At 33.1% G+C, this 23,480-nt stretch overlaps 1 protein-coding gene across 1 annotated transcript; it reads left to right on the forward strand.

Moving 5' to 3' along the window:
• Positions 1-7,622: 7,622 nt before the first annotated feature.
• On the forward strand, positions 7,623-22,102 carry LOC308641846 (uncharacterized protein; the record flags this gene model as incomplete). Its single annotated transcript, XM_081280431.1, is given in 3 exon segments — positions 7,623-8,546; positions 21,133-21,621; positions 21,623-22,102. Coding segments are annotated over 3 exon segments (1,893 nt in total).
• Between the last annotated feature and the right edge of the window lie 1,378 nt (positions 22,103-23,480).

The raw sequence follows: 23,480 nt of genomic DNA on the forward strand, positions 1-23,480 counted from the left end.
TGATTAGATTTATGTCTCATCTTTCTTAGATTACAAACATTTTTGTGAACTTCATTTATATACTGTTTAACCTCAGGACACAGATATTTCCCTTTAATAATATTGTTTGTTTTAAGAAATATGTAAGGCAAATACTTATTATCAGTTACAAATTAAGAACATAAAATATTGGTCCTTTTGTAGTCATTTCTGTTGTTGAAATACTTGCATGGGTTGAAAAATATTTTGATTCATTAAAATCTGTAATGGCTATCATTTCTCTTGAGATTAAATAAGAAATAAAATAGTTAGAAACAGTCTGATACTGTACCCTTCATTTTTCCCAAAGCAAAAGGAATAATTCATAATTTTCAAAGGGATTCATTACAGTCGAGTGCAAAAAGCTTGGGAGGTGTCCTAATTCCGTTCCCATATGTTCATTAATTCCCTCTCAGGACAACCCTTGCTTATTATACTCATCCTTTCAGTAATAATTGCTGTCTATATTCTTTGAGTTCAAACTAAAAAAATGTACTGATTATTATTGTTAATGAGACTCATTGGGCATTTACTTTTGTATGCTTTTAATCAGTCTCAAAAGGTGGTGGCATTTGCACTTGAAATTGTACATTAAAAATTGAAATAACAATGATTTCAAAAACAGTGGACAATCATCTTTAATGCTTCCTGTGCAATTTCATGGTAAAAGAATTATGATTTTAGTTGCTTGAACTTTAGTTCCAAAAGATTTCTAATAGCAAACATATTTTATCTACCTTTATTATAAGTAATTAATCAGTACAATCTAGATAAAATGCATTAAGAGACTCAGTCACAATTTTAGTTAGAACTTCAAATGAATTTATAACTTCTGATCCAGGCTAATAAAGAGCAGTAGCCACTTTAAAGTTATATAAAAGATAATGTTGCTCACCAATTCCAGAAACATGGTAAAAATTTACTTGAGGATTTAAGTGGCAAATAAACAAATACATACATTAAAAACAAAATTTTTAAAACATGTAAGAAACTGACTTATGTAAAAAGGATAAAATCACAATTTATGATAATTATTAAAAACTGAGTTGTATTTGTCACTGTTACAGTAAGTACTTACAAATTTTTCCAAAAAAAATCTATTGTAAGTTCCTTAAGAAAGTGCATGTAATAAGAGATACTCTAAATTTTATAGATAAAAGTGTAAAAAAAAAAAAACACTAAAATATCTTATTATACATAAACAGTGACATCATGTTTTTAGAATGACTCATATAATGATATGAGTTTTGCAAGTTCTGTATGTACCTGGAGAATCAAAGCAAAATTTCATAATATTCTGAATATAAGTGACAAGCTGGTTGTAAGGTTTTTCAGGAATAACACCTAATAGAAAAAGTCAAACCTGAGCTGAAGAAGGTTGGAGAAAGCATCTATGAATTACATACTGGAATTAAGACTCACCAGTGACAGTTTATCACTGACTGATGACCATAATATGAAGACCAGCAACAGATCCCTATGTCACCAAAATATCAAATATTTCATTAATTTCCATCAACTTTTAAATATTCTATTAATTTCCATCAACTGCCATGTGGAAAATCTGAATAAGTGTATTCCTTATAAATTCTTACATTTCACTTGTGTGTTTTCTCTGCTCATGCAGCTTGAAATGAATTGTAAACTTATTTCCAAGAACTGGTGACACTGGGTAACATACTTATTATTTTTTTCATAATTTTAAAGTGAATACTACTAAATTGCTATTTGTTGGCATTAACTCACATAAATGAAATTTTAAGATATCATAGAATATCATTGAAGATAAATGGAGAATGTGTAACAATAGATATGGGGAAGATGTGCTGTCATATTAAAAAAGAAAAAAAAAATTATTCCTGATACAATACAGCCAAAATTATTCCAGATGTGTTGAAGATTAAACATCTGTCTCCCATACTACATCTACAAAAAGTGTTCAAAATCCCACCATTAAAAGTGTCAGTGAGGATACTGAGCCTAGGGAATTATGTCCTGTTATCAAATGCAAATGTGAACAAGAAAAGTAGAAAACAATTTGCCATGTTTTAAACTGAACTATACCTTATACCCAATCAACCCCACATCTAGTCCTGCAACTAGACAAAGTCTGTGTTTCTGTGTTAGGGACATCTCAACATGCCTCCCCCACCACTGACATACACACCCAGGCAACTGGACCCACATAAATAAATCACATACACTGAAGATATTTCCAGATCATCTTCTCTCTTTAATAATACAAAGAACTGTATTATTTCATGGGATCCAGCAAGGTCAACTAATTTTTTTCCAAAGTCTGATATTTTTAAGTCTAGACATAAGATACTAAACATTCTTTGCTTTTCCTGCCAATAAATGTGAAATGATTCTGGAAATGATTTATTTTATTGAATAAAAAGAAATAAAATAATATGAGTAGCTTCTCTTACTCTAAAATTGTTTCCAGCTCTAAATTCCTCTTTTATATAGCTGTTCTTCTGGTTGAGGAATAAGGACCTTTTTTTCTCTATTGATAATGCATCTGTTAAATAAGAAGCATTTCTAGTAGCAAGAAGCTGATTTTGATTTTTCTGCCAGACATTATAAAGAGGTCAATTGATTATAATGAGTAAGAATCCTGTTCATCCATTCTTCAATCTGTGTACCAAAAGCATAGCAAGGTACAGACTATGTTATTGTTGATACTTACAGGATGAAAATATCTAGACCTTTATTTTAAATTATTGAAAAATACTCTTGCAAATACTTTCACATTTGCTAAACAAAGTTAACAATCATGAAGCAATTACCCAGATTCTAAGCCCTTACATGTATTATCTCAATCCTTTAAAGAATCTGCTAAGGTAAGAAATTGTTAGTAATAATTTTAAAATTTTATAAAATTTATATTTAAAAAAAGCATCTCAAGGACTTCCAAGCTGTGAAACTGTCAGGCATTCATAACTTGGTTGCCTGAGTCATCAGCTCTTACATCTGCAGTTTAGCATTTAAGGTATATTCCATTCTTTCAGATAATTGGGTGCCAGAGACCCTTCTCAATAGTATTGAGCTTGTACTTTAGAATTTTTTCATGTAACTACATACTTCAAAGTCTCTCTAAGTGTTTGAATTCATAGTGGGAATTGATAGAAACCATGGGTTTCCAGGAATTTTTTTTTCTAATGATGGCTAGAATTAAAGATTTTTGTTGTTGATGGTGTTTAATACAAATCTTGTGATGATGGGGTCATTTGCTTGTTGTAAACTGTCTACCCCATAATCAAATTGTGTGGCCATTTTTTTCTCTTTCCTTTTTTCTTTCTTTATTTTTTTAATTAAAAATATATCATGTAAGCCACAGCACTGAGAAGAGAGTAATTGCCAATATGATGTTCTGATGGGGTCAGGGATTCTCTTGGGATAATGTCCCACCTGACACAGACTAGAAGATAAATACACATCTCTTATAAGACTTAGTGATAAAACCTAGAGAAAAATACTTTCACCTCCTGTACAAAATAAATTATATAATCCAACGTATTAGATGGTGTATGAAGGTAAGTGATTTATTCCACAAAGCATCAACAAAATACCTGCTTCAAGTGTCATAAAATAATGGACTCAATGGAGATGAAATGCTTCTTTATAAACTCCAACTGGGTTTTTATCAGTTTGTGGGAGTGTGTGATCTGAGAAAGCAGGCTGAAGTTGATGGGGTATAGACCTAAGCTTACCTTACCCAGGTGATTACAAAAATCACCATCTACCACATGATTATTATGATGAGAAGAGAGTTGAATTTGTGCATTTTAGAATTTTGTGAAAACCACAATAATTTTATACATTTGGAAGTTCAACCTTAAATTCTATGAGCAAATGACGCACATTCATCCACAGAATGATTAATTTGTTTTGTATTTCTTCTTTTAAAAGTAAGCTAGGAAAATTTAACATTTCAAAGTCAGATATTGAATTATTCTAATAGTAATAATAATAAGTAGTTAATAAATAGATATAGGAAGAAAAAGTTAATAAATTTCCATGTATCTATGATGTAAATATCCCTGTAAAATGTGCTCTAATAAATTATTAGTTTAGTCTCCATTTTATCCTCATGGTATTTTATTGTATTCATTAAACACAGAAATTTAGCTAGAAGTTCAATGACTACTAGATTAGCTGTCAAACTCGAAGGTAAATGCAAATCTGCTTAAAACCAAAATCTACTTGCTTATCACCTACAGCTCATCATCCTTAAAGAAGAGAGACTGAATTAAATGTGATTAGCTAGATCATCTCTGTAACCTCACTCTCTCCTTCAGAGTATCAAATAAAAATTTATTTATGGACACCTTTTGAAAATAGGTGTGTCAAAGTAATTTCCTTGAAAACAGGTGGGAGCTGGCTCACCTTATATTTTCTGATCTTAAATCAGACTAGAGTGAGCTAAGCCCTAAAAAAAAAATAAGTGCAATGATTATAGGATACTCATTCTCTTCTTCTGTAGTTGCATGTATAGAACCTCTGAACAGTTAACTAGTTATTATGGGACTCAAGGAAAAATTTTTGACATGGATCTTATAAACTATTTATGAATTTGAGTGAATATACTCATTAAATTTCACGGAGGTAATACTTTCATTATAACCTTTATGCACACATTACTTGATGAATGATGTTTGAATATGATGTAGATATCCCATCTGAAAAAATAAGAATGTGCATTGGACCGCTTGTCAGCCTCTTCCCAGTAAGAACACTGTATAATCACATAACCTAGCTTAAAACTCCAACAGCAGATGAACATGTGTCAAGAGCAGACAAGACAACAGCATTTTGAGTAAAAAGAGAAAACTGAAATCTGACTGTATGGCAAGCTATATCTATATTCTTTAGTTGTATTTGCTATAAAAAGAAATTATATCCATTCCACAGGATAATCATAAAAACAAAAATGTTTCTTGCCAAGTGCTCAGAAAATATCTTGGCCAGTCTCCATAACTTTTATCAATCATTGATAGTTTTCGTCTCCATCATCATCCTGAGTTAATGCACATTACCAGGTGATACAAGAGGAACCTCAGAGCTCTAGTTCATAGAAAATGCAAATGAGATCTATTCAAGGAAAGGAAAGTTTACTTTGCCTTAGTGGTTAAGGTGTTATGATGGTAGGAGTATAATGGAAATACTTTGGTGATGGTTTCTGGAATTGTTAATTTTTATTTTTCTATTCACCTGCTTCTTTGTTGCCAGTGAGTACAGAAAATGTGTGGATATGCACGACTAATTTTAGCAATTTCAAATAATAATCTCTTAACAAACATAAATGTTTGCTAAGCAGCTTTAGAGCTCTTATGTTTGCCTTACATTACAACTCTGAATAATGGAGTGGGTATGCTTTAATAAATAGATTTGGAATACTTTTACAGATGAGGAAATGATGACATAGAGATGAAATTACTTTTAATATACAACCTGAATTAGTGCCAAGCACTGTAAATATTTAATTACCTTCTTATTTTTCCATACTGTGACCTCTTTTACACCACCCATAAAAATCAAGACAAAGGAACAGACAAATATGATGAGCCTGGGGTCTCAAGGTAGAGTCTTCTTCCACTTGAAAGAAAATCTCTCTCTCTCTCTCTCTCTCTCTCTCTCTCTATATATATATATATATATATATATATATATACTAAATTTTTTAGAGTGTTTTGTTTTGATGTCCATTTTGTCTGTTTTGCTATCATCCCTTTCCAGTTTAGTCATTGCTCCTTTAAGGGGATGTACTTTCATTGATTGTTAAAGACATATTATATTAAAGCTTTGTTAAAGAGATATTATATTAAAACTACAAAACCTACACATCTCTGATTTATCACCTAGGGTAGAATGTTGAAATTACTAATCTTTTTTAACATACTTGATATAAAATATTTTAATATTTTTCACAAATCCATTTATTAGATAATTATATGAGAGTTTTTGCCTTTATTACAGTACTGTTTGTTACCATCTTCCATTCAAGATCATGCGACATCTCCTGTTTTTCTTACATTTAATTTGTTCCTCAATTGTTTTTTTAAACCACAGAACTCAACACCATTTTGTCAGGAGAAAAAAGAAAGGAAAAAGAAATATAGAAAGAGGAAGAGAGAGAGAGAGAGAGAGAGAGAGAGAGAGAGAGAATGATAAAGAGGAAGTAAGAAGGAAGGAAGGAAGGAAGGAAGGAAGGAAGGAAGGAAGGAAGGAAGGAAGGAAGGAAGGAAGGAATTATCAGGACTGAGAACTAAAATATTTTATAAAGTTTCAAAATGACATTTGCACATTTCCCCTGGTATTTAAGAGTTGAGATTCCTTCACTACAGTTTCAGAGGTCCACCTGGCCTTCTTTCTCTGTAAAGCTCTTAGTTATAGACCTAACAGCTGTCCTTTAAACACTTATTTTTCTGGATATCACACCAACTATAGGTCTACCTGAAAGAAAAGAAAAAAAAATAAATCTTGGGGGATGAAAGCAATAAATACAGATCATATGTAAAAGATTAAGCATTTGTAAACAATGCATTCTGATAAACATATCTCCATACACCTGCACACCCTCATATATACAACAACTCAAAAATATTCTTACATGAGACCAAAGCTCATATATCCAGGAAGCCAAAGACAGTATGAATCTTAGAAACTATCTGCATATTTCAAGCTATTGAGTCAAATAAAAAAGAGTCAATTTATTTATTTTTCATGAACTTGATTTAATAAATACTCCTATAGTATCTTTTATGAGCAGTCACATGAATGAATCATTTATTGTTACCTAATCATTTATTGTTCTACACCAGAGTGATCAAATATCTTTACTCAGATCACAGAAACAGTAAGATAGAAAAGTCAAGGTTTATTTATTGATTGGGTGCTTGGTGTTGAATCAGGGTGCTCTATTACTTTTTTCTTTTTAAATTTTAGACAGGGTATTGCTAGGTTGCTGAGTCTGGCCTTGGACTTTTAACCCTACACCTCAGGCACCTGAGACATCAGGGTTATAGATATGTACCATTATGACTGGCTAAAGCTATGCTTTAAACCCAGATATCACTTGAATTATTATTATGCTCTTCACTGTTATATTATTACCCAACCCAACATCACAGATATTCGGTAAATAATGTAGTTAAATCGTGAGTGTATTTTCCAAAAATTGTCTCAAATCTCCTCTACATGGGAGAATGTGTTTTAATATTGTAAAAGTAGAGCTTTACTCCCAAAGATTTAGTTAACTCTCATTGTTGTACTGGATCTCATTTATATGAGCCTTGATTAACACCTAATATTAGCCAAAATTCTAAATTTTTAAAGAGTTTTGAATATGTATCCTGAAAAACATATTCTAACTAATATTTTCCAGAATAAAAAATGATAATCAATTGCTTTCTTTAAACAAATGACATAAGCCAAAGCAACAAAACAATGTCACAAAAATGGCATATATGTGCTCTCATTAACCTTCTATTTGTTTCCTTGAAAGGGAGAATAAAGATGTTGACTCATCCACAATCAAGCCAATTCATATCATCTGATACCGACCATCTCCAATGAGAAAAAACAAGAAAACAAAGAGGATGTTGGGGAGTAATCAGACCAGGCCGACTGAGTTCCTACTTGTCGGATTCACAGACTGTCTCCCCCTCAGATTCATACTGTTCTTCGTGTTTTTCATCGTGTATGCCTTAACTGTGGTAGGAAATGTGGGCTTAATAGTCCTAGCTAAGGTTGACTCAAGACTGCAAACCCCCATGTATTATTTTATTAGCAACTTGTCTTTCTTAGACATTAGCTATTCTACAGCAATTGCTCCAAAAATGCTGGTGAATTTCTTAGCTTCCAGGAAGAGTATCTCTTTCTATGGCTGTGCACTGCAGATGTTTTTCTTTGCTTGTTTTGCGGATGCAGAGTGCCTGGTCCTGGCAGCCATGGCCTATGACCGCTATACAGCCATTTGCCACCCATTGCTCTATCCTACACTGATGTCTCAAAGACTCTGTACCAGCCTCGTTGTGCTGGCTTACATCAGTGGAAGTATGACTTCACTGGTGCATGTGTGTCTCACAGTTAAGCTGCCATTCTGTGGCTCCAATGTCATCAACCACTTTTTCTGTGACATCCCACCTCTCCTGGCTTTGTCTTGCGCAGATACCCACATCAATGAGCTTCTGCTCTTTATCTTGTGTGGTGGCATCCAGACCAGCACTTTTGTGGTCATATTTATCTCTTACTTCTGCATCCTCCTGACTGTTCTGAGCATGACATCAACAGAAGGCAAGAGCAAAGCCTTTTCTACCTGTGCTTCCCATCTCATAGCTGTCATGTTGTTTTACGGGACACTCCTGTTTATGTACTTACGTCCTACCACCAGCTATTCACCAGAAAGTGACAAGGTGGTTGCAGTGTTTTATACTGTGGTCTTTCCCATGTTTAACCCAATAATCTATAGTTTCAGAAATAAGGACGTGAAAAGTGCTCTCAGAAAGCTGTGTGAAAAACGTGTATTTTCAAATTAGTAGAAATTTGAATCATTTACTAATATTTGAGGCGAGGCTGAGCCTGTCCTTCCATGTTCTTTCAAACACATTATGGGTAAATTATAATAAATTTACCACTTCAGGTCTCCTTGGGAAGAACAGAAATTTTAACAGTGTTATTTTTTCCAACCAATAAGAATTGAATATTTTTCCATTTAGTGGTGTTTTTCATTTTATTCCATCAGTATTTCATGATTTTAAATTTAAAGATCTTTCACCTGTTTGGTTTAATTTACTCTTAAGTATTTTTTTTTTTCCTGCAGCTAGCATAAATGACATTCTTCTTGATTTTGTTTTAATAGCTTAACTGGTAGCATAAGGAAATGCTTCTGATTTACCCATGCTGATTTTGTGTCTGGCAAGTTTGCAATTTGCTTCATTTATGAATTCTAACAGTTTTTGCTGTTGTTGTTGTTTGTTTGTTTCTTTGTTAGAAGGGTTTTTTTTAGTTTTTTTTTAAGTTTTTAGTGTTGATTTATACTTTTTTTTTTGTTTATAAGACCATATCATCTGCAATCAGGGACAATTTAAATTTTGCCACTCTGAACTAGATGCCTTGTCTTTCTTTCCTTTGCATAATTGCTGTGCTAGGACTTCCAGGACTCTATTGAACAGAGATGAAAATAGTTGTCATCTCAGTCTTGTTCCAGATCTCTTAAGAAAGGGTTTCAACTTCTCCCAGTCAATAGGATATTAGCTGTTTATTATATATGGCCTCTATTGTGTTGGAGTATATTTTTTTAATCCAGTAGCATTTTTATTTATTCATGCTAATTCCCCTGAAAAGATGTCTGCTGCATTTAAATATTCAATAGTATTAATGTATGAATAAATCAATTTCAATAGATATTCAATATACCATATAATTTAATGCAGCCTCATATTAATTCCTACACCAAAACAGTGATTTATTTTGTAAATGTTGACCTATTATTACTCCTATGTTATGTTTTTATCAGCTTTCTAGTGTAAGAGATGAAAAGAAACTTTAATTAGACTCAAGGGGAGGTACTCACTTGGAAAATAAATTTTTTAAACTCCATGTACACATTTTAGCACCTCTGGGTTCCAAGTCCATTAGTGAGCTCCAGGGTGCCCACTATCATGTGCAACCTATTAAAGCTATGCTACTCAAGTAGCTTGGTAACTATTCACAAATTAGATCAAGCAGAGTTTCAGAGAATAGACAAAGTTCTTAATCTAAACATACAGGATATTCACTCTAACGTACTTTATATCATTATTCAATGTCAAACAGTGAAGCAACTCATATATATATATAAACAGCTCTGCTTTGCAAATGATTGTTTTCCCTTAGCTTAGGCTGCTAACTCACTGATTTATGCAATTGTATTGAAGAAAAATAAATCAATTAATAGAAGAGTTATGCATTAATCACTCATCCATTGACAAATTTCATCACTTATTTGTTGGTGTATTAAAGAGTACATTGAAAGATTAACTGGTACCTCGAAAAATCTAAATGAAAATTGCAAACTATTGACTTCCAATTTCCCTTCTCTGTAGTATAATACATCCTTCCTTTATTGATATACATAAAATACATCACATTTTCTGTTTGGCTGATGCTATAAATTCAACATTAATTTTCAGTCACATCATTATGATCATGAATTATATCGGATAACCTCAAATGTGTAAGAAAAGAAGGCTTAAACAAAAATGGCTACTGCTAGGAAAATGTTGTTTCCTTTGAAGAGACAAATGAGCATCCATCTCCCTCCTGATCAAATGATTTCTCCACTATGATGGAGCACTGAGGAATGGTTTTAGTCTCATATTGAAGATATTTGCCACAAAATCCACAAGCAATATTTTAAAAAAATAATTCTGAATCTTAGGCAACTGCTCTCCTTTAACTACTGTGCTGTTTCTAAAAGCAGTTAATATCTGCAGCTGGAAGTACCTGTCTTCTCAAAGGGACAGGTAAATGAACAGAGGGAAAAAATAAAAAGTAAAAATTTAAAGGGTAAAGTCTGATAGTGGAGTGATCAAGTAAGAAAATTAAAAAGTCACAGTAATTTCAAATTTATTCAGGGTATAATGCAGTTTATTTTGACTTGAATGAGCATTGCATGGCATCTTCTCTGAGTCCAATCCTGAGATATCCTGTGGTGATTTTTCTCAGTCTGTTTCACAGTGTTTTTGTAGTCTCTGGGAGGTCATCTGGGTATGGATCACATAGTGAAGAACAGGTATATAAAACAACTTCAGAAATAAAGTAGATGATAACTGTGCTCTTAGAATATCAAGATAAATGCTACAATTACTGTTAATACTTTGATGATAAATTCCTATTGTAAATGCAACCTTAGGTGGTTTGAAGGGGTAAAAAATCATGCATTGCCTTGGTGTTGGCTGTAAATCATGGTATTATATTTGTGGGATGCCAATTAAACTAATCATTCCCAGCTGGACTTACAGAATATGGGTGAAGGGTCACTGGGCCAAATAATTTAATTCCATATCACTCTTTTTCAGAGCCATCGTCTATGCTCTTTGCCTCCTCATTATTTTGGTATGTGCTCAAATGTCTGGCAAAAACTATGGTTTATCTAGGCAGCAGAGAAGGATTATCTCTTCTGTTCACAAGGCTCCCCATAACACAGAAGCCCAGCATTCCAGTGGGCCAACTGCCTTTTCTTCCCAAGTCCTCACCCATGCTAAAAGAGGGAGCCAGGCTTTCCTACCTGGGGCCTTCCTCAATCTACATACACCTCAGCCTCCTCTCCAGGTGGAAGCTGCATTACATTTCTTATATGATTAATTTGTTGTGTATGTATCATAAAGTGATGTTGAATTATGCCAAACATCTTTTATGAATTTATTGAAAGATCCTATGAGTTTGGATTCTTTCAATAAATTCATAAACTATAAACTCTGTATTGCGTTTATTGATATGCATATATTAAGCCATCTTTGAATTCTTGAGATGAATCCCCTTTCATCATAGTGCAATAATGCATGGTCTTTTCAATGTGCTAATAAGTTTTGTTGGTGTATTAGCTTTATTTTTTTCTGCTGTGACAAAAAAAAAAAAGTCTGAGAAAAGCAATTTTAAGAAGGAAAAGTTTATTTGGGAGCTCATGGTTTCAGCGGTTCCTGTTCATAGATAGTCAACTCCATTCCTCAGGGCTCAACGTAGGTGAGGTAGCACATTATGGCAGGAGTGTGTAGTAGAGGGAATGCTCAGGACATGATCAGGAAGCAGAGAGAGACTAAGCTCAGCTCAAAAATTATTTAAAACAAAGGTATGCCCCCACAGACCCACCTCCTCCAGCCACACCCTACCTGCCTGTGGTCACCACTCAGTCAATCCCTATCAGAGGGATTGATTAGTTTAAGGCTCTCATAATCCAATCATTTCACTTGTAAACCTTCAAAGCCTTCGAACATGAGCTTTTGGGGGACACCTGGTATGTAAAACATAATGGGTTAGTATTCATTGTGGAGTATTATTGTATCTATGTTTATCAGGAATGTTTGCCAGTATTTTCTTTTCTCTTTTTATCTATTGGAATGTTTATTGTTTGTGTGTTTGTGTGTGTTTTTTTTTTTTTTTTTTTTTTTTTTGTAATTTTGGTTTTGCAATGAGGGTCTTGTGGAATGAATTTGGAAGAATTCCCTCCTTACCCTCTTCAAATTTTGGGGATATTTTTCTTTCTTTTTAAAAATTTGTTCTAATTATTTATACATGCCAGCAGAATGCATTTTGACATATTGTACACAAATGGAGCACAACTTCTCATTTCTTTGACTGTTGCACCATGCAGAATTATACCAGTTGTGAACTCATACATGTAAATAGGGTATTAATGTCTGACTCATTTTACCATTCTTCCCACCTCAAACCCCCTCCCCTCTGCTAACTCACATCTTCCCTAACCAATGTTCCTCCATTCCACCCTAGCACCACCCCCATTATGGATTGGCATCTGCATATCAGAGAAAACATTTGGCTTTTGGTTTGGGGGGATTGGGTTATTTCACTTAACATGATATTCTCCAGCTTCATCCAATTACTGGCAAATGCCAGAATTTCATTATTCTTTAGGCAGAGTAATATTCCATTGTGTGTGTGTGTGTGTGTGTGTGTGTGTGTGTGTGTGTGTGTATATATATATGTATATATATATATATATATATATATATATATATATATCACACTTTCTTTATCCATTCATCTTTTGAAGAGCATCTAGGTTGGTTCCATAGTTTAGATATTGTGAGTTGAACTGCTATAAACATTGATGTGGCTGTGTCATTGTAGCATGCTGATTTTAAATCTTTCGGGTATAAGATGAGGAGTGGGATGACTGGGTCAAATGGTGTTTCCATTCCAAGTTTTCTGAGGACTCTCCATACTGCTTTCCAGAATGGGTACATCAATTCTCAGTCCCACCAGCAATGTATGAGTGTAAAGTAGTTGGAACAGAATTTCTGATTTTTAGTACTCCACCATTGAGTTTGGCCACAGGCTGAACTCAACAACAGCCCCTGCAGGTGACCAAAAGAAATTCTCCTCTCTGTTGGACAGCCATTCAAGTACCTCCATAGATCAGGCCAGGTATAATTATTGAACCTGATGGGATATGCACAAATTGAGCAAATAATAAAGCATTCTTGGCATACCCTTAGAACATTAGAACATTTGTCTGAGTGGTGTCTATATGTAATTAGAACACTTTTTTTTTTTTTAAATGGAGCTGAGATGCCCTGGAGAGAAAATGCTCAGTACACAAATAATTGCTCCCATAACTTCTGCAGAGCCACACCAGTGAAACAGCTTGCCTTATTTTGAGGATGTAATTTGCTAGGGTGGAATACCAGCTATGACCAAAAGACTAGGTCTACATAACAACTACTGCCACTTGAAGAGTCAGCCAGCTTTCTCAAAGTATTTAAGCAGATGTCTCTGTCCAGACAAGAAGTCTTAACTCTTCCTTTGTTCTCTGGACATTCCAGAGACCACTGTAGCCTATGCATATGTGTCCTAGATTGCAATATTATTCTTTTTTCCTAAACAGGAATTTCTTTATTTGAGAATCTTTTCTGTATTTGTGTATGATCTTGACAATGAAAGCAGTTTGTGTTTTCTAGTAAATGATAAAGGCTTGTATAATCAATGGAAATTTTAACACAAAGAAATGAATTTTAACTGTAAAGGTTTTAAACTTCAGAGAAACTTATATTATTTTGTATTCCAAGACCATTCAATTCTTGCATATACTTACAATAGTGCCAGGCAGGGTTTCCTACATATCCCTGTGTCCCACCAGAAAACCAATGGCTTTTTCCCCATCCACACCATTTTTCATGAGAAGTTATCATTTCTTCTGAGCAACCAAACTTTATCAGCACTTCCTTAAACATTTAGCACATGGTTATACTTTAGTATCTGAGTTCATTATATCTGTCAGCCTATTAGTCTTTCAACACACACTGACCCCACCCAAGGAGTGACAGGAATAGAATCCTCCTAAGAAATCTTTTTCCAAAATTCATTTTTTTTCTTTTGACACAGTAACATTTTTTGCTTTGTATTCCAAAACATTCTAATGTTATTATGTTGAAATCTTCACCACTGTTTGTAATTGTTTATACGTTTTTGAATTTTGTACAAGATTTGGATTGGTATTGGCATTATTTTATTTCTCTTTATATTTATAATCTTCATAAATACAAATATTGCTGTCCTGGCACCCATGTCTTCTCTGATAATAATATATGAAATAAAGGAAAAGAAATTAGACTACTACCGTAATAGCAAATTTTAAAATGTCCAAGCAGGCTTATATCAACTGTCAAAATTTTCTAGATTATAACTGATATATTTAATACTGCTTATAATATTTAAATGCTATAATTTTCAAAGGTCTTTATTACACTAAAGTATAAAAATTTCTTGAGACATCTTAATTTCTCTATTTATAGAGAAATATATATATATATATATATATATATATATATATATATATATATACATCTTTGCATCAATTTTGAAGGATGTATCATTGATTATATGATATTTAATTTTATTGCATTTCTCCTGATTTTCCTGTGACACCCTAATCTCATCATGCACATAACACCATTCATCTGTTGATGGTTTTGAGGGATTCTGAATTTCATTTGTTTTGACATAGTAATATTTTTCATTTCATATCCCCAAACATTATAATGTTATTATGTCCGGAACTACAACACTGTAATTTTTTATACTTTTGTGAATTTTATACAATATTTGGTTTGGCGTTGTTGTTATTTTACTTCTCTGCATATCATAGCCAAGACATGCTAATGGATTAATGGTAGAACTTGTAAATTATCTGCCACACTCTCTGAAACACACAAACTGTTGGTATGTTTAGTTGAATTACTAAAGAGGGCCAAATACAAAATTATGTTACAGCCAATATACCTATGTGAAAAGTATGCGAAAAATCTCCCTGTTGCATTATTATTTCCCTACCATTTCAGCAGAATGAAAGTTATGAGAGAATGATAAACACACTCCACAGATATATAGTGCCTACTGAATTATTAGAGAGAAAAAGCATACATTTCAATATAAACTAGCCAGAGCAAGCCACACAGCCAAACTATTTCTGAGTGTTTATTGTGTATGAAGACTGGCATAAAACTTTAATTCAGTGATTTATGATCAACGTTTGTAGAGAATAATGTAAAACATTAATTAATATTAATTTCTTAGTGAACCAGTTAGATAGATTGTCTGTGAATATTCACATTTCACAGGAAAAATAAAGAACTTCAGTTGTTTCTTCATTAGAACATTAGAAAATTTGTCTGAATGATGTGTATATATATATAATTAGAACACTTTTTACTTCCTGGAATTGCATCTGTTATCTATATTATATGCTTATTATAAGGTTGATTTTTAGAGAACATGCAGGGTTTTTTTAGGATTTTTTTTTTTAGATGAGCACAATACCTTTATTTATTTATTTATTTATTTTTATGTGGTGCTGAGGATTGAACCCAGTGCCTTACAGTAGGTGCTAGGCAAGTGATCCACCACTGAGCCATGAACCCAGCCCCAACATACTGGTTTTTGAAACTGTTTTGCATATAAAACACTTCAATTTTAACAATTCTATCAAAGTGAAATTTACAGGATCTATTGGTCAATGGATCAGAGGGTATGCAGGTTTATGATTAGTTCCATTCTCCAGAGACTGGAAGAATACTAATGATCCAACTTATGAACAACTGAGATTCACTTCCACTTGAGAAGCTACTCCCACCCATTTTCCCCAAAAGAACTGTGACTAAAGATAAAACATCTCTATTGTCATTAATAAGTCCTTTAAGAATTATGAAGATCTGGTCTCCAGTAGACACTGCTAACTTTGGCCTTTGCTGAGTTGTAAGTATATTTAGGAAGTTGTTATGTGCATTTATTATAAGCTTCTTATATTTCTTTTATCTGTTGATACTGAAAGAAACTTTGTATATCAGCATTTTCATAGACAGAAAAAGAATGTTTTTCCTAAGATGTAGTTTATCTTTGAATGGACTCCAATGGTCTTTTCATGTTGTTAAAAGGGTACTATTGACATGATATCCTTTTTTTTTAGTGTAAGTTCATAAATGTTAAAATTATGCAATAATTGATTCATTTAGTACCTAAAAATGAACTGAATATTCATGAAAATTTCTTTAAAATGAAATATATGAGGCTCATAAATTTCTGAAGTTGTAGTATGATGAAAATTACTGTGTTCCAATTTAGAATAATAATAATATTTTGAAATCATTTGGATCCAACTTTGTTTTATGATTCTCATAAAAATATTTTCATTATTTTCTATATTCCTTGATTTTGTTACTGCATCCTGTCTATAACACACTCTCTTCATTCCCAGAGCTCAGATCTTGTTTTTTGCTATAGCAAACTACTGCTTCTTCCCACTACAACGCAAATGGGCCTGAATAAAACAGTCTTCACAGTAAAGGGTGTTTTTTTTTTTTTTTAAATTTGACAATCTAAACTATAACTTTGTGACTTTCAGTCTGTCATAGTTATTGTTGATTGTAGGTTTTTAAAGTTATAATTATGATCATTATTAAGTTTTATATTCGATTTGTAATTAGATTTTTTCCCTCTTTTGTCAATTTCAATTATAAACAATTCAATGTATGCTTTCTTAAAGTATAAGTACATATATAAACTTACAAATTTATATAATTATGAATAAATCTGACATATTTCATATAACATTTAATCAGCTCAATAGTTTTGCATATTTTACTATTATATGAACATTACATAAATAATACATAAATATATTATTTGCATTCAATAATTTGTGACAAACTCATTTATAAATACTATTTCTGCATAATCATATGTTGTGGACAAAGCCACATGAGAGAAAGGAGAACTTGCTTCTACTTTGGTGAACAATTGAGCTCCTACAGTAGGGAGACACCATTATTTTGATAATCATTTAACTCTTCCCATAGGCTTCTGGCTGGGTTCCAGTTTTTATTAGAATTAAAATAATTTTAATTTTATGATTTCTCTCACCAATATTCTTAACTATTCATAATCACTGGTAATTATATATTTTCTAATGTTCTTTTTGAGTTATAAGCCAAAATAAATGACTGTGAAGGAATTTAATATGTACTGAAACATCCTTATTTTGTTATGACATCTAAAATACTGATCTGAAAATTTGAAAACTCACATCAGAGTATGTCTTTTGGTTCTATATATGTTATTTCCAGGATTATTTTTTCCCTAAGAGGATACTCAAAATTATTAGTATTTGAGATCAGTCTTTAATTTATCAGGAAGGCAACAGTAAGTAGTAATAAAAACCCTGCATTTAGTGTTAGAATGATTTCTGTTGTGACTATAATTCTCACATCAAAAGAGCAAATCATACTCTGACCTTGATACCATGTTTCTGTATTTATTGTTTCCTACTGTGATAGCAATAAACCAGGAAGAAATATTACAGAAAACCCAATTGCAGTCACACTCATTGACCTCCTTTCTTCTCTCTGATCCATATGGTTCCTGTTTCTCTGCGTTCTCATGGTGAGATAGGAGTCAGGTAATTGTTAATGCACTTTTTGAAAACTTACGCTAGTTAAATTGGCTACAACTCCTCTATTTCTCTGAACGATCAAAAACTCTGATGAATTGGTTCCTGCGTGTGGTTTATTGTAGATGGAGAAGAACCTACTGAACTCAGTCATTATTCTATTACACCCCAGTGATATGATGTCCCTATTACACCAAGCATCATTGCAGAGGAAGAAGGTTAGCATTTAAAACACCCAAAAGTGTCCCTTTACCTCAAAAGTGCTTGCTTTTTCATTTTTAAAGTTGACTTTTATTTACAATTATCAACCTCTTTGATTCTTTTGCAATATGGTTTTATTAATAGCAACCACAAAAACTTCTTGCTACTTCCAAGTACATTATTTTCTCTTTTCCTTATATAGATTCAATGATCTTACAATGTCCATTGATCTGAAATACAGATAGAATTTAATTTATGACTTCAATTTTTGAGGGATGAACCTATGTTTGTAGATGGAAGATTCTGGCTTTAACTTATCAATACCAACAATACTACATTCCAGGCCTGTCCTATGTATAAGTCAAGTTCCATGAGGACTCAAATCTTCTACACTTCTTAAATCTCTAATGTCTAATATGTTTCCCTACACAGAGGACACACTCATTGAATAACAAAAACATGATATAAGAATGTTGTTAATGAGATATATTTTCCATAGAACATATGACACATTCATACTTATATGAACTAAAACCTAGGAGGAGGGTAAGGATCAACATGAAAAAAAAAAAAGGTTTATTTTATAGAAAATTGATTTTTTTATAAACTACCAAAAATAGCATAAGGCTAAACAAACATTCATAGAATGGTCAAATTATAGATAATGCTCTCCCTTTTCTGGGTTTTGCCAGGATAGATTATTGTGCCCTTGATGGAGTCTAGAGAGCAGGAAGGATCTTTCATTCTTAAGATACCTATGAATAAATTATTTATATAGATTTACCTCCTATTAGGTCATCTCAGATATTGTATTATCATATGTTAAAGATTTTTACATCTCATAATCAACATCAAATGCCAAACCAATTTATATAAATAATAGTAAAATATAGTTAAACAAAATTCTTGATATTTCAAATACATGTCTCTTCTTACATTTAGAAAAAAAAAGTTCAATTTGGTAATTATACACACATGCATGTACACACACACACACACACACACACACACAAACACAATCCCTAAAATAACAATTTGTTCATTTCAATTCTCCCATTTCCTTAGTTCTCATCTCAAAATCTGTGCAAAGTGGGATAACTTCTGGTCAGTTTTCCCACTGCCACCTTATTGTAAGACATAGTCATCTCTCTCAAAGAGTATTGAGACAGCTTTCTACATGTCTTTCTTGCTTCTGTTCTGGACTTATAGTAGTCTGTTCTCTAAGAAAGTCCTAGAGCAAAAACCTGTAAAAGTATTGTTCAGGTCATGTGATCCTTTCTACAAAGCTGATTCTCATCTTACGAGAGAGTTTCCGAATCCTTACAAAGTACTCCTAGGAAAAGAGTGTCTATTCCTCCTCAGTCAGTCTCCTTTGTCTTCTTGGTTTGATCAACTTATTTATTCCTCTGATTATGCAAAATCCCATCCTTAGGGCTTAGAACTTGCTGGAACATTCTCTCTTCAGATATCCACATATCTAATTACACCACTTCCATCAGTTTACTGCTCATATTTCTCCCTCTGTAGAGTTCTTCTTTGAACAAACTTGAAAGATGGTTCCTAGTAAGAGTCAAGTACTGATCCTTGGTATGCATAGACGTTACTTTATATGTAAAAGGGGATTTGTCTCCTGTGAGTCCATTTTAGATCAGGAGATACGGAGATTATCCTGGATTAGCAGCATGGACATTAAATATAACAATTTCTCTAGTTAGAAGGAGGCAAAGGGAGATTTTGCTATGAAAGAAGGTGGTACAATGATGTAGGAGAGTGCTCTGCTACCCTCTCTGAAATGAGAAAAAGGGGCCTGCATGTAGAGTGCATCTCCAGTAGCTCAAAAATGCAATGAGATGGATTTTCCCCTAAGGGGCTCTGGAAGGAGTGTGGCCCCACTGACACTTAGACTTCCACCTAATGAACTAATTACAGAATTCTAACCTCAGAAATGTAAGAGAGTAAATGTTAGGTATTTTAAGTCACCAATTTTGTGCAGCATTGTGATAACAGCAAAAGACAACTAATATATAATAGAGTACCTACAATTTCTTTCTTTCCACTTGTTAGCTTTACTTCTTTTTTACAGTATTAATCACCACTGCATAAATCAGTATGCATATTCTTTATTTCCCTAACAGAGTATGAGCTCTCTGAAGGCAGGATACTTGTCTTGATCACGTCTTCATCTCTAGAAAATACAATATTTCTTGACATAGAGCAGCAAATACTGCATATTTATTGAATGTGTGAAAGTAAATGTAGATAAACTAATTTGTTAACATTTTGCCATAATTATTGTTGAATTGGTAATATATCATGTCAAAAAAAATGTGAAAATAAGTTACAGCCTATGTTTTTTACAACAAAACAAATCTGATAGTTTTGGTGCTTCACATGACACCTTGCTTCTCTACAATGGATTTTCAAGTTTATTGTTTTAATGTTGATAAAGACCAAAAGTGCAATTACAAAATTACATGAAGATAACCAATGGAAAGACTTTCAATTTAAATGACACTCCTAATTTTTTAACAGTCTTAACATTAAGTAGCAAATAAAAGACTCTCTTTTTTTTTCCTTCTGGACTCAATTCTACTACAGGCACAGTCCCTGATTTTCCAAGTGGTTAGAAGGTCAGGCAAAATAGGTTTTTGGTTTGAGATTGTATAGAAAAGTTGTGATTATTATGAAAGTCAAAACCTTGGGCTTATCTGAGAGTAAATGTAGGTACAGGTTTACCCATAAGATAATGGAAGGTTTGTTATCTCTGGATCGCAATCATCTCACACACATAGAAAAGGAGGGTAGGCATAAGTTATAGGAGACATAGACCAGGATATGGATTTGAATGTCCAATATACCTATTAATGATTTTTAAGCATATTTTAGTTTTCAATGGACCTTTATTTTATTTATTGATATGTGGTGCTTAGAATTGAACCTCACATATGCTAAAGAAGTGCTCTGCCACTGAGCCACAACCCTAGCCCTATTAATAATATTTTAGATTAAAAAGTTTCTTATCATTTTGATGTGGAAATCAATAACAAAGGAATAAAATGACTAGAAATAGTGAAATTTTGAGCTATAGTATACAGATTGTCTATCACACATATTATCCACTGCTACAATCAATTTCTTTTCTCCATTTATGTACAGTGTAATCTAAATATCTTATGCATGATGATACTGTATTGAGGAGGTCATTTTTTTTCATCTAAATGACATCTTCTTGTTCTGCTACTAAGAAGCCATATCAACCTGAACTCATGGGAGGTTGGAATCATACAGGTGTTGAAGAATTCCTTCTAGTAGGATTAACTGAAAATCCTGACTTGCAGATCCCTCTCTTCTTACTCTTCACCCTTATTTATCTCATCATTCTGACAGGTAACTGGGGGATGATTGTCTTGATCAGGTTAAGCACCCAGCTTCACACTCCCATGTACTTCTTCCTTAGCAATCTCTCTTTTTGTGATATTTGCTACTCTACTGTCTTTGCTCCTAAGATGCTGATCAATTTCCTATCCAAACATAAGTCCAGTACGTTTTTTGGCTGTGTTCTACAGAGCTTCTTCTTTGCAGTGTATGTAACCACAGAGGGCATCCTGTTGTCAGTGATGGCTTATGACAGGTATGTGGCAATAGCGAACCCCTTGATGTATACAGTGGTTATGACACAAAGTGTCTGTATTCAGATGGTCCTTGCATCTTACTTGGGTGGTCTCATTAATTCGCTGGCTGACACACACAATAGGATTGCTCCAACTAGACTTCTGTGGTCCTAATGTTGTGAATCATTACTTCTGTGACATCCCTCCTCTCCTGAGGCTTTCATGCTCTGATGCCCGTACCAATGAGATGCTGCTTTTAGTCTTCTCTGGGGTCATTGCAGTGTTCACTTTTATCGTCATCATGGTCTCCTATATCCGCATCATTATTGCCATCCAGAGAATCCGCTCTGCTGAGGGGAGGCGCAAAGCCTTCTCCACCTGTGCTTCACATCTGACTGCAGTGACCTTATTTTATGGGTCTGTGACCTTCAGCTACATCCAGCCAAGCTCTCAGTATTCCCTAGAACAGGAGAAGGTGTCTGCTGTGTTTTACACATTGGTGATCCCCATGCTAAACCCACTGATTTACAGCCTGAGGAACAAGGATGTGAAAGACGCAGCAAAAAAATCACTTCTGTGGAAACCCCACTTGACTCAATCCTGAATGTGGACTTGCTGATCTAACTTTACCCTGTAAAGAGACTTTGTTTACAATTGTGTCAAGACAGCATCACAAACAAAACTAGAAAAGAGATACTGTTAAACTACTTGGCACAGAAATTTTGAATTTGACCTGAAGGCTGAAAATCACTCTATTGAACCATTCATTGTTTTGGTAGCAACATATTTTCATTATTTCAAAAGCTGAAAAATGTTTCTAATAAACTCTCATGCTAAATCTGAAGGTGATTACCATGGCTGTAGAAGAATATGGCAACGATTCATATTAAAATAATATTCTAATAAGGGGGGATTTATCAAATATATTGGTGTCTCAGAGAAGTATTAAAATGTTTCCTTGGCATAATTTTCTTAGATAATACCATATTATTTTTTCTAAATTCTTATCATTTAAATAAAATTTAATATTTTCCTTTTTACATTTTTATTATTCATAATAGCATTCTAAAATGGCTATAGAAATATGACTCATTATTTATAGCTTACTTATTCAACATATTTCTATTGAGTACCTTTATTGTTCTAGTTACATTGCATTATAAAAAACTAAAGTGATTTGAGCGAGAGAACCAAAGGTATTAGATGAACAAAGAATAGAGGGACCTGGTAAATGGGAAGTAAGCAATATTTAAGATCTTTGGTTCTAAAAAGGAATTTTTTAAAAAGCAGTTGACAATAAGAATTACAGGTCATATAGGACCATATGTCTCAAGCAAATTTAATAGGATACCATGTTTTAAGACTCTCTCAATGGCTACTAAATGATGTATCCTAAATGAAATGCAAATGTAATGCTGTAGAAAATTTTTTCATGATGTCATTATTATTATCAACATTTGAAAGTTAAATGAACAAAAAATTTGGAGGAGGGGAGCTCTGAAGTTGTCAAAAAATAAAAAAAAATAAAAAGCTTGAACTTGTATAAGGTTTTACAGGTGAGTAACAGAGAAAAGGATATATATTTTACAGCTTTGCATGAAAATCATAAACAGGTCCTGGTAATTCATTAGCTTTGTAGTTAATAGTGATTTTGAATCTTTGCAACTTCAATAATAAATTTGATTCTGAAATATTTTTAGATTTGTGAGTTTAGCTTTTGTTATTAGAGAAAAGATTTTATAAGAATTTTTAAATTGTTTCATTGGAGTAATAAAGTTTTCAGGAGGAAAAAAAGAAGGATATAAGAATCTGGGAGTCATTGCAATTTCTAAGAAGGAGTTTTTGGGGAAGATTGTGTAGCCAAGAGCAAAGCCTAAGAGGTGAGATGTATCCTGCAGTAGTCAAGAAATAGGAAAAAGTTTGGAACTGTAGCAAAGAAAAAACAAAGGAAATGTTTTAAAAGTGGGTCATATCACCTGATG

The sequence above is a fragment of the Spermophilus citellus genome (genome assembly GCF_964194105.1).
Source record: "Spermophilus citellus genome assembly, chromosome: 2".
Lineage (NCBI taxonomy): Eukaryota > Metazoa > Chordata > Mammalia > Rodentia > Sciuridae > Spermophilus > Spermophilus citellus.